This window comes from Elgaria multicarinata, chromosome 5 (assembly GCF_023053635.1).
Source record: "Elgaria multicarinata webbii isolate HBS135686 ecotype San Diego chromosome 5, rElgMul1.1.pri, whole genome shotgun sequence".
Taxonomy (NCBI): domain Eukaryota; kingdom Metazoa; phylum Chordata; class Lepidosauria; order Squamata; family Anguidae; genus Elgaria; species Elgaria multicarinata.
In genome coordinates, this window is record NC_086175.1 from 118,663,123 (window position 1) to 118,675,975 (window position 12,853).

Consider the following 12,853-nt stretch of genomic DNA (forward strand, 5'->3'; position numbering starts at 1 on the left):
AGGTGGATGAAAACCCACCAACAGTATTGCTGTCTTCTTTGGATTGAGTCTTGGTTTTAAAATGAGGAACTCAGAGTTTAGCTCAGTGCTGTTTCGCTGTGTCGTTTTCCTACTCCTATCTCAGCTCTGTTTTTATTCTTTTGTTAGTTCGGTCTCCAAAGGAACCTAAGAGGTGCTGCCAGTCTTCAGTCCCTCATCATCACCTCACTGTGACCTTAGCAGAGTGTACTTTGTGGACTTGCATAGTTAAACTATTGAATTCGCTATGTAGTGATGGCCACCAATTTGGATGGCTTTAAAAGGGTGATTGATAAATTCCTGGAAAAGGCTATCAGTGGCTAAGAGTCCTGATAACTGTGTGCTACCTCCAATATCAGAGGCAGTATGCCTATGTACACCAGTTGCTGGGGAACATGGTTGGGAGGGTGCTGTTGCACTCATGTCGTGGTTATGGGTTTCCCATGGGCATCTGATTGACTGCTGTGTGAACAGAAAGCTGGACTAGATGAACCCTTGGTCTGATCCAGCATAACTCTTCTTATGTTCTTATGACCAAGATACTTCTTAATCCAGCATCCATGAGGATCCACAGTCCTAGGGTGACCATATGACCGGATTTGCCCGGATTTGCCCGTTTTTTTGTTGGCAAATCCGGGAGGGGGAGGGGAAATCCGGATTTTTTTTCAAAGAGCAGCTCTAATGGGAATTAACAAAAATGCTTATAACTCTGTCATTTTTTAAGATAAAGACATGAAACTTGGCACAATGGTAGCTCTTAGGAAGGGCTTTAGTCGTACCAAATTTGGAACAGATCCGTTCATCCATTGATTTTTTTAGGAATTTTTTAAAAATTGAGGTTTTAAAATTATTATTTTTTAAATCGTCATTTTTAAAGATAAAGAGATGAAACTTTGTACCATGATAGGATTTAGGTAGAGCTTTAGCCACACCAAATTTGAAACAGATCCGTTCATCCATTGATTTTTTAGGATTTTTTTTAAAAAATGAGGTTTTAAAATTATTGTTTTTAAAACTGTCATTTTTAAAGATAAAGAGCTGAAAGTTTGCACCATGATAGCTTTTAGGTAGAGCTTTAGCCATACCAAATTTGAAACCGATCTGGGGCCAGTAGCAAACCCTGTTAACAACAACAGCAGCTTGCAATGAGTGAAGATAGTCAGAAAAGGTATTTGAGGGAAGGGGAGAACGTAACATAGAGAGTATAGCAAAAGCTTCAAAGTACAGCAAAACCTACAAAAGTAGGAGTGAGTGAAGTTAATTTCAGATACATTGTTCTTTATTTCAGTGATTTTAACATTAAGATGTTATGTAGAACAGATTTGACTTAAATGTGTGCTGTAAAATCAGACATGTGACCAAGGCTATGTTCGGGTGGGCACGCCCCCTTGGTGCTGGACACGCCCCCTTGGAGGCGACCATGTTGTCCTCCTTTTTGGTTTCCAAAATATGGTCACCCTACACAGTCCTAGCTCCAGTGTCCCTACTGGGGACATTGCTGGTCCTATCCAGGTCTGCCAGAAGAACTCTTGAATCACAGCTAACCCTGCCTCTCTCACATTAGAAGACCTAATATCTGCATTTCAATGCTGTCTTCCTTATTAAATCCTCACACCTTCTCTTTCAACTCTCTCCTATCTCTCTAACTTCAGAACAATTACCAGAATCTCGACAGGATAATCATTTACATGTTTCCCCCCATCTGTCCTTCTCTAAGCCTAATTTGACTCTGCACATGTCCATCTAGATCTGAACTCCCTCCTCTGTCTCCTTATGTGGAAACAGTCTCCCCTCCATCTAAAATCATTCACATGCTGCTCTGCCTATCTGTCTCTCAAGCTTCTCTATAGACTTAACCTCAGGGTAAGCATAGAATAGATGGGGATTTCCTGGTAGATTTCCTGGTAATTTGCAGTAAGTCACCAAAGATTTCTAGCTCCCATAAATTGTTAACAATAGCAACAATCCCCCCTCCTCAATTAGGTTGCTGAAATGTTGAATGCTTGGGGGGAAATCAAGACTGGTTTATACATGAAAGGTCTGTGAGCTCAATTCTGACACTGAAAAACCAATAATAATCCTGGGCTAAGATGCACTCCAAAGTGCCCTATTCCTTAATTCTAAGTGTATTTCCACTTCTCTTTCTGAAACCACTATTTTTTTACTTGGCTTGGTGATGGAACATGGGGTTTCTAAGAAAAAACCCAAAGTAAATTCTGCAAACCTCAAGTATGGCCACCTGCAGTTTAACCAATTAACTATTGGTCTAGGTTTTGTGCATATAATGTTCATATCTCTGTAAATATATACATATATAGCAGCTGTCCAGGTGCTCAAGGCCAAAATCATCCTGCAGATTCTCTACGAGGAACCGATCTGGTTCCCGTGTTCCCAGGGCCGGTGCCAGACTATTTTGCGCCCTAGGCAAGGCGAGCTACTTGCACACACACCCCAAATTTATACCCTGGTCTAAGAATGAAATTACATCAATTGCAGACCCCTTACTATATGGCTGAGATGCCTTAGTTTTCAGCCATCACATATGCCTCTGGCTTGTCTCTATTTGCTTTGGAGATTTGGAGTGGTAGTGAATTCTATCCGTTTTATTTGTGTGTGCATTGTGAGGTGTGTGTATTTTTTTAAACCTTTTATTGTTGAAAACTAGAAGTTTTTTAAAGTTCTTTCAGTTTTTTTTTAAAGGCAAACAACATTGTTCAATTTAATATTTTTTCTTCTACAGAAGATTTTCTGCTGAATGCTTTTGGAGTGTTTGAAAAGGCTGTCTTGCAAGTATACTTCACACTGCATATATTGTGATATTAGAAAGATTCAGAGAGAGAGAGAGAGAGAGAGAGAGAGAGAGAGAGAGAGATAGTAAGTGAAGGTAACACCCTTAGTAAACTGAGTCATGTTATAAATCGATGATTCTTACCATGCGAAAGACACCTCTCCTACAAACAGAGCTTAAGAGAAGAGCAGGGTTTTTGTCAAGGCCTGATGTCAGCAGATGGCACCCTCAGGCAGCTACTTGGACACTAGCAGGGCACACCATTTACGCTGTCCCAGTATATACTCTTCCACATTGTGGGAAATTTAAATTGCACTCATCTAACGCTAATCGCAGTGTTGCCACAGGGCTCAGGTAGAGTATACAGGAGAGTACCCACTGACATAGGAAAGGGCCTACAAAGGGGAAATTTGCCTCTAATCTGAACTCAGCCCTGTTGCCTCCCCCTCCAAGCCTATTTTGCATTTGTCCTTTCAATTGTAGTATATATTGACAGAATTGGAGGCCAGCAAAAACTCATTCTCCACAGTTGTACCTTCCTTTTGGAAGTGCCTCATTCAGATTGTCCATAGAATTGAGGATTTTCCCCCTTAAAAAAGGAAGTTAACTGTTTTTATTTATTTATTTATTTATTTATTCATTCATTCATTCATACATTTATTACATTCGTATTCTGCCTTTTTTCCTCCAAGGAACCCAAGGTGGAGTACATAATCCTCCTCACCATTTTATCCTCATTTTAACTGTTCTCCTAGTCTATCAGGCTTTGGGAAGTAGGAAGTTTTATGACTTAATGCATCTTAATTTTAAAGTGATCATATTTTAACCATGAGGTTGTTCCACACAACTGTCATCATGTTTTACAGAGGGAAGTTGTCATACTGCATTAATTAATGTCAGTGTGGCATACACCCAGGGCATGGGTTAACACTAGTTTGATAACACTGTTAATGTTTTGGCTCTAACCCCCAAACTACATTCCACTCAGGGGGACTTACTTCTGAGTAGACAAATATAAGATTGCACCATCTACTTGGTCACAGCAGATTTGCCCATGCCAGCAAGGCTCTGGTTAATGTCCCCAGGATGCGTGAATGACACCAAGGCCCGCATTGATGCTGCCTTGATGGACTGTTTTGTGCAAATTGCCGCATGGGCATTTGGCACCAGGGAGTGAAGGACAAGCAGGGTTGTTTTGTTAATCTTCTCCTTCAGTGGGTGTTGAGTTGGCCAGCTAGCTAGCTGGCAGACAAACTGACTGATGGGTGGCCCCATTGCATGGGGAGCAAACGGAGCGCAAAGGCTATGGGGCAGTATATAAATGTAATAAATAAATAAAGGGGCAGCTAGAGAATTTGGGAGTGAAGCAGGCACAGGATAGGATCCCAGCAGTGCAGCTGAAGCCTACGCACATTAACTCCAACCATTAGGTTCAATGGGATCTACTGTCTTAACTTTGAGTTGTAGCTTGTATCTGATGTGTGCGTCTCTTTCTTACACGCACAAAGGTCCCCTCCCCCTTTAGTTTTAAGTACATCCCCCTTTGTGGCACATGCATAACTGTTTCAAGAGGGGTCACCATGTCGAGTCAGTCAGGTGCTGCAAAAATTACGAAGAGTCTGGTGGCACCTGAAAGACAAACATGTTTATTCTGGCATAAGCTTTGGCAGTGGACCGTGTCAACTTCCATTAGATTCAGGGTGCAGGAAAGCTTATGCCAGAATAAATGCCTTAGACTTTCAGGTGCCACAAGACTCTTCTTTGTTTACACCTAAACTCTGTGACTGATTCCCTTCCTCGCCCAATGTTATTGTTATTGCTGCTGGGTTCTCTTTTGTTTTTTCTTGTTTTTGCAATTGCTCTTAATGCATCTCCCAGCCTCGTTGGGAACCAAACAAGAGCAGCCCAAAGGCTCATGGGACTTCACATGTAAGATTGCAAGGCAAAGGCAGCTCTTTTACAAGGTTGGGTTTTGCGGCGGCGGCAGCAGCAAAGCAACAGTGCTAAGAGCAGTTGCAGAAGGCACCAGAGCAGTCGGGGGAAAGGGAGCCTGCCTGCCTCGCAGAAACCATTTGCTGGAGCGGACGCTGGGTTTGCTCGGTTCTCTCTTGGTTTTTTGTTTTGTTTTTGCAATTGCTCTCAATATGTCTCCCAGCTTCGTTGATCTCCAGTCCTGGGATCCAAACGAGAGCAGCCCAGAGGCCACAGGACTTCACTTGTAAGATTGCAAGGCAAAGGCAACTGTTTTTCAAGGCTGGCTTTCGTGGCAGCAGCAAGAACAGCAGTGCTAAGAGCAGTGGCAGAAGGCAACAGAGCAGTCGTGGAAAAGGGTGCCTGTCTGCCTGCCTGCCTCCTAGAAACCGTTTGCTGGAGCTGTTGCTCCCACCGCTGCACTAATCCTCCATGGCTGGGCAGCCGGGAATCCTCCCAGGGATGTGGCGTGGAGCAGCCACCGCCGTCCCCATGACCCTCACCACTGCTGCCTCCTACCAGGACCCTTGTGGGACATGCCATCCATCTGTCTGCCCACCTGCCCCTCTCTGCACTGCTCCAGGGGCGCAGGTGGGCTCGGGGCCACCCTGGAGGTGGAACTGTGCGGCTGGGCTAAGAGGCAGGCAAGGAGGGCAGCGCTATGGGAACGACGCCTCCACTGCAGCTCCAAGGCCAGGCCAGACTCAGCGGCGGAGGGGTCCAGGTGGGACTAGGCACATACGCAGTGTGCTGACGAGCCTGCACCTGCCTGGTGGATGCCACTCTCCCTTCTCCTTCCCCCTCCAGTCCTCTGCCTTAGTCACAGCATCGATTCCTCCATCTTCTCTTCCTTCAAGGCAAGCTGAGCTGGGGTGGAGCCAGCCGAGGGAGCTTTCATTGTGTGAGTGGGGCCGCCACCATGAGCGAGGCCAGACTTGCCTCCCTGGCCACACTCAGAAACCTCCTCACCCCTTGAAGTGGGTCCTGGGCTCACCCTCATGCCCAGACCTCACAGGAAATCCCCCCGAACTCCCCAGGAGGGAGCAAAAAACCAGAGGAATCTGGGCATATCCGGACAATTGGTCACCCTACTTAAATTAGTCCTCGTTTTAGCCTGTGCTGCTTAGAATGTGGTATTGTTGCAAGGTTTTCTGTGAACATGACAGAAAATGTACTGACTCAGGTACATTTTTAAAGTGCTGCTGCTGTTTCCTTTGATGTTCCATTTTAATTATTCTTCACTATTGCTTTTGGTTTTTCTTGTATAGTAAGCCACCTTGGAAACATTTTATCCTGAAAAGTGTGGTAGGGTTGACAATGAATTTAGATTAATAAGTATTAGAAGAAACTAGACTGCTCTCTTTCTCAGACACTTCTATAGATGGGGTGAGTTAAAGAGGAAGAATAATTGTGTGTGAGGAGGAGATGGCATCATGTGAGTTAAAGTGCCCATGTGACCTGCTTACTCGTTTCTTATTATTCATTGTGAGGGAGCTTTCCTTAACCTGGTACCATCCAGATACCCCCTCTCAATATCCATGGTGGCTGGGAATGATGAGAGTTGCAGTTCCAAAATGTTGGAGCGTGTCAGGTTGGGGAAGGCTGCTCGAAGGGAAGCATGAGTGGATTGCCTTGCTCTTCTCCTCCCTCCCTCCCTGTTGTGCAAATGTCAGTGTCGTCCTGCCTAGTTTTTGTTGTTGTGCCCTTGTCTTGCTATTTTATTATTGTTACAAGCCTTTGGTAGAAATGCTCCTCCACTGTTCCTCCCCTTCTCTCTGCAGTCACCCTTTCCCTGTAGTGTGCTATATCTGGAAATCTGCTTGCCATGACAATAAAGGTCCTGATATCTTTTGGCTATCTATCTGGCATTGCTAGTCTAAGATAGGGATGCAGAACCCCAGGCTCAAGGGGTTCTGCATCCCTATATCTAGCCCTCTGAGATTCGTCAGAAGGCTACGCCCCTTACATTGGCCACACCCCTTCCCCCCCAAACTACTGATAGTTTGATGGTTCCCCAGTTTTGTGCAGTTTCACCCCCCGCCCCATTCTAAGAGCTTGAAATGCCTCTCCCAAGACTTCGCTACTAGCAGTAAGAGCTTTAAGCTCAAGTATGCTGGTATTTTTGGTTTGGGGCCCTGCCTCTTTTGCCTTCAGTCCTGCCCATTACTGTCATGTAGCCCCCAAGAGCCCCCCCTCAAATTAGATTCTGCTAAGGCCCATTTGTTCCTCATTTATTGCCTCAAAAAAACTCTGAAAACATTAGATTTATCTTAAACACAAATACATAGTTCTAGAGAAAGCAATCGGCACAGAATATCAGCACAAGTCAGTACAGAGGAAATCTAGATATGCCAGATACAGCAAGCATTAATTGAGCACACGGCTAATTCCAGATATTTATTTATTTATTACATTTCTATACCGCCCAATAGATATGTAAGCAAATCGTCATCATCTTAGCATGTTGAAATCGAATGGATTTTACCTACCTCTGCAAATTTTTGCAATGCTTAATAGACTGGTTTTTGTGAGAGCTGAGCTGAAATTTCATGAACCTTGATTTATTGTGTCAAAAAGTGCATGCTCGATTAACCTTTTATCAGACAGCTGAGCAAATCGCGCACACATCAAAAGAGTTTCTCTGCTTTTCATCAGAGACCTGGGCATTAATCAGCATTCAGATAGGGCTCCATAAAAACATCCAAAGAAGGCTGGTTTTTAAAGTTCTAGGAAAGTGCAGTTCTCAAGTCTAAGGGACGCAGCTCAGGGAAGATCCTGAGACTCGGAGCAAAGGATTTGTGCTATTCCTGAATTTGCTTGGGAAACCAAGTAAACTACAGCTCCTTATGTATTCCCTGTAAGTTCTGCCTCAGCCCATAATCATAGTTAATTTATTTGGATGCTGCATTTTCATCAATATATTGTTCACAAAGTGGTTCACAACACAAGGAAATACAATGGCCATTATTATAATGCATTACAAGATAATGCATTATTGTAATGCAGTGTGTCAAATCATTACGAATGTGGAATAAAAAGCAGGATATAACACGATGAAAGCAGAATGTGGATCGCCCCGACAGTTATCAGTGTGCTTCAATAAAGCAGTAGTGTAGATCTAGCCATGGGAGGGGAGGGCTGACAAAGGCCATTTCTACACCTGCCTTTGATCCTGGGATCGTCCCGGGATCATCCCTGTGCATCCAGATGACACAGATGGGATCTGAGAGCAGGCAGGAATGATCCCTTCATTTGCCTGGGATCATCCTTAGGTGTAGAAAGGGCCAAAGAGTATTTGAAGGGACACTGTCTAAACTTTGGTCAGACAAGCTCAGGGATTGCACAGTAAGGCCCTGTTCAGAAGACACCTTAAACCACAGTGGTTAAGGCTTAACCACTGTGGTTTAAGGTGTCTTCTGAAAAGGACCTTAGTTTGCTTCCAAGGCTCAGGAATGTCACTTAGTTGTTCCTAGTAGAATAGTTCAGGGACTACACGGTTCTCAGAAATGGATTTCCTAGCATATAGGGTTTGGTTGAAATTTCTAGGGGGTACTTGAAAGCAGACTGAAATAGCAGAAGTGCTTTTCAACATAGCAAAAGTGAAAATGAAAATAGAAAAAATGGTTTGAATCCAGACAACAAACAAACCTTCAGATGGTTCCCTACCACCACATGTTCAAACGATGTGTGTAGGGTTGCATGTACCACACTTCCCCTAACCCTGATCTTTGTTCGTTGAGTGGAAAGATCTGAAGGAAGAATCTTTGTCAAGGGACTGAAGCCCATAGTTGGGATAGTTCACCTTGGAAAAATGGAGGCTAAGGGGAGACGTGATAGAGGTGTACAAAATTATGCATGGTATGGAGAATGTGGATACGGAAACATTTTTCTCCCTCTCCCATAATACTAGAACCCAGAGTTATCCCATGAAGCTGATTGGTGGGAGATTCAGGATAGGTCAAAGGAAGTACTTCTTCACACGTCACATGAACTATGATATTCACTTCCACAAGATGTAGTGATGGCCACCAATTTGGATGGCTTTAAAAGGGGGTTGGATAAATTCCTGGAGGAAAAGGCTATCAATGGCTACTAGTCCTGATGGCTATGTGCAGCCTCCAAACTGTATACACCAGTTGCTGGGGAACATGGGTGGGTGCACCATGTCCTGCTTGTGGTTCCCTGGTTGACAGCTGGTTGGCACTGTGTGACAGAGTGCTGGACTAGACGCACCCTTGGTCCGATCCAGCATGGTTCTTCTTAAGTTCTTATGTGCATTTGACTGGACACACTTAGGCCATTTCTACACCAATAGGAGATGGAGGAAGGGGGGAGGATCTTGCGATATCCTGATCATGAGATCTCCCCTTAGTCCACATGCGGGCACAACATCCTGGGAGGAAGGAGGGTGTCACTCCCGCCATTTTTTTAATTTTTTTTTTAAAGGAGCTGAGCACACATGTGCTCCAATGAAAAGTGAGTTTTTAAAAAAGCCCACCCCACTCCCCCCACCGCAATTCCTCCCAGCCCGGTTCCTTCCCTCTACTGCTCCCCGCTACTCGCGGGGAGGAGGGAAGAAGCAGGGATGGGCGGGCCACATCTCCCACGGTCTTGGGATGATCCCGAGACCGCAGGAAGAATAGGATTTTCCCAGGGATTATTTATCTCTGGGAAAACCCATGCTTATCCCCCCTGCCCTTGGGAGTCCCTGTGCGTCATTTGGATGCACAGGGACTTGGCCGTGAACAGCCCACCTTTTTTTGCTGGTGTAGAAACAGCCTTAGAATTCTACACACGATCAGAAATCTTGATTATTCAGGATTCCTGATTGCATGGGGTATTCTAAGTGCATGCGCCAAGCACATGACTTCCCCTTCAGACCTTCCTTTTCAATGTGTGATGGTCAGTGATGATGCCAGCAGGGACAGGGCAGCTCCATTCATTCTCCATGCATTCTTTGAATACTTGGGGAATAAAATTGTGAAGGAGGCTTAAATTAGCTGCATTTAGGTCTCATGTGAAAAGTCAGTCATGACTTAATCTAAACCTCATTTATTTCAATGGAAACTAAGTGTAGCTAACTGAGTCTGGATCAAATCCAAATTGTTTCAGCTTGGCTCTAACTCTTGTATATAAGAGAGACCAACGGCAAGGAATTTTGTAAAAATTGCAAGTCAATTGGATGATATAGATCAAGAACAAATTCGGATCAATCTGTTTATCTTGGCAACATCTTGCTGCTGAGACAGGATTACACCTCCACCATTTCTCTTAATGAGTGTGAGGACATGGAACACTAGGGATATATGAGAAATTGTTTCCGTTTCTTTTTCATCATGATTTACCTAGTTCATGCATCTCAGCATGAACACGAACTCAAATGCATCTGCGATCAAAGTGTGTACATTTCCGAGTTTGCATTGCAATTCACAAACTAAGAAAAAATGTCTCAACAACAAGAAAAAATTGTTGTTGCAAGACATATCATGCAAAGTTTCTGTTTTAGTACTCCCCCATGTGAAATTGACATGGACTGGAAATAGTGGGACATCCCTAGTGGGACATCCACAAAAAGTGGAAGAATTTGGTTGTGTTGACTATAAAATAAATGGGGAGAGACTGGCTAGAGGCATCTTTCAATGTTGTGATGGGCCTAATCTACACCAAGCAGGATATAGCAGCATGTAAGCGGTATATGGTATGTGTCAATGGGCCCCAACAGTCAGTAGTGCACTTCAATACCACTATAAAGTAGTAGTGTGTCTCCTGCCTTTTATATACCACTTTCATAGTGTTACATCCTGCTTGGTGTAGATTAAGCCTAAGACTCAAGGTATTTTCTCTTACAAAGTGCTAACTCTTAAAAAAAGGCCAAAGCATTAATTATGTCTCTCTTTCCCTGCAGTAGGGGTGTTGAGAATAGACATGCCCTCCGACAACAGACTATAGTTCGAGAGAAAGGGCGGAGGCTTGCCAATCGAGGCCCAGCGTATATGTTTAATGACCACTCAACCAGCCTTTCCATTGAAGAGGAGCGTTTTTTGGAAGCGGCAGAGTACGGCAATATCCCTGTTATCCGTAAAATGTTGGAGGAATGTTCCTCACTCAATGTGAACTGTGTGGACTATATGGGGCAGAACGCATTGCAGTTGGCTGTAGCAAATGAGCACCTGGAAATCACAGAAATTTTGCTTAAGAAGGAGAACCTCTCACGTGTTGGGGATGCCCTGCTCTTAGCCATTAGCAAAGGTTACGTCCGAATAGTAGAAGCCATCTTGAGTCACCCTGCATTCGCCGAAGGCAAGAGGCTGGCCACAAGTCCCAGCCAATCAGAACTGCAGCATGATGACTTCTATGCCTACGATGAGGACGGAACTCGCTTCTCTCATGATGTGACCCCAATCATCCTAGCTGCTCACTGCCATGAATACGAAATTGTGCACACGCTGCTGAGGAAAGGAGCTCGTATCGAGAGGCCTCATGACTACTTCTGCAAATGCAGTGAATGCAATAAGAAGCAAAAGCATGACTCTTTCAGCCATTCTAGATCTAGGATCAATGCTTACAAAGGTCTGGCAAGCCCTGCTTACCTGTCTTTGTCTAGTGAGGATCCAGTTATGACTGCCTTAGAACTCAGCAATGAGCTAGCTGTGCTCGCTAACATTGAAAAAGAATTCAAGGTAAGATTTTAGTCTGAGGGTAGGAATGAGTTGTTATGAGGCCAAAGATCCGTCTAGTAGTTTAGTATCACGTTTCCAGAAGTTATCAACTTGAGGAAGCCCAGAAGTATGGTTTGAAGATTTGTCCCCCAGCATTTTGCATTTTAAGCTATACCTCCATTTGGAGATTCAGTGTAATTATCAAAATGTGGAATTGTCAGTGACTGGTCTTAGATAGCCACAGGGTAAGACACCACACACAGATAAAGAGGCTATTGTTCAGGCAAAGTCCCAGCCTAACCTGGAAACCTCTATAGTTGTTCCAGGTCACGGGGTTCCAATAGGATCCCTTGGTGGTGGAGTTCCTGGTTCTAGAGCTCCTGATAGCTACAACAGTCTCATAATCGAATTCTATTCTGTTCCTTCATGATGGTTTCATTCCTCTATGGGCAGAGCCAGCTATTACAAAGGAGATGCCACTGCCTTAATTTTGGCATATATTGGAGAGTTAGTTGTTCTTAAAATATATTTTTATTCCTGAAAGTGATCACTGACTTTAGTAATTGAGGTGGGGACTCAGTATGGTTTAACTACAGATTACATCGGCTATTATCTAGGAATCAGTCCTGACACTACATGAAGTTGGCATGCCATTCCAATAAAAATCCACCATATAAACCATAGTTTGTCACATGGGTGTTGTAGGAGATGCAAAGAGGTTTGTGTGTGTCCCTGTTTCACATGCGATGGAGTTGCCAGTTTGCAGGAGACTTTTGGCTCAGAGTCTTTGGTGTAATTTCTGATGTGGTACAACAAATAATACAACCAGACCCAGAGTTGGCTTTCTTCTCCCTTTTCAATGACTCACAGACATATATTTTATATAAAGTGGTTGTAGTGTTCAAAGAAGCCACCACATATATTGAAATTGTGAAATACTGGGGTATCTTGAACACTGTGGGTACGCTAGAATTTGGCAATTAGCGCAGTCGAAAAGCTGACCCAGCATAGCAGTCTTGTTATGTTACGTTACACTTTATTTCTATGCCATCTTTTGGCCAACCCCCCACCCCGCCCAAAGCAGCTCACATATTCAAACAATACATTAAATACAAATTTAAAGCAGAAATATCACAACAACTATTTAAAATTAAAACAACAACAACCCTGAATTCCGGACACATCTTCCTGTCCCAAAGCACACACACAAAAAATAAGAAAAAATGCCAAAGGACGGCTGGAATGATCTCTGGTAGGGCTATGCAGGGACCCCCCGACCCGCCTCGAGTCTGCTTCAGGGGTCGCCCGACTTGCCTCAGCGCCAACTCAACTCAGCACCGAGATTCGGGCTCTCTGAGGTGACTCGGACTTTTCTAGGTGCCAGCTGTGCAGCCACTCCAAATCGGCCCAAGGCAAC

At 44.1% G+C, this 12,853-nt stretch overlaps 1 protein-coding gene across 1 annotated transcript in view; it reads left to right on the top strand.

Annotated features, from left to right (window-relative positions):
- TRPC6 (transient receptor potential cation channel subfamily C member 6) overlaps positions 1-12,853 on the top strand; it is a 129,658-nt gene that overhangs the window by 81,729 nt on the left and 35,076 nt on the right. Inside the window, exon 2 of the mRNA XM_063127117.1 lies at positions 10,683-11,457. Within this exon, the coding sequence (XP_062983187.1) occupies positions 10,683-11,457 (775 nt within the window). The remainder of the gene's footprint in view (positions 1-10,682; positions 11,458-12,853) is intronic.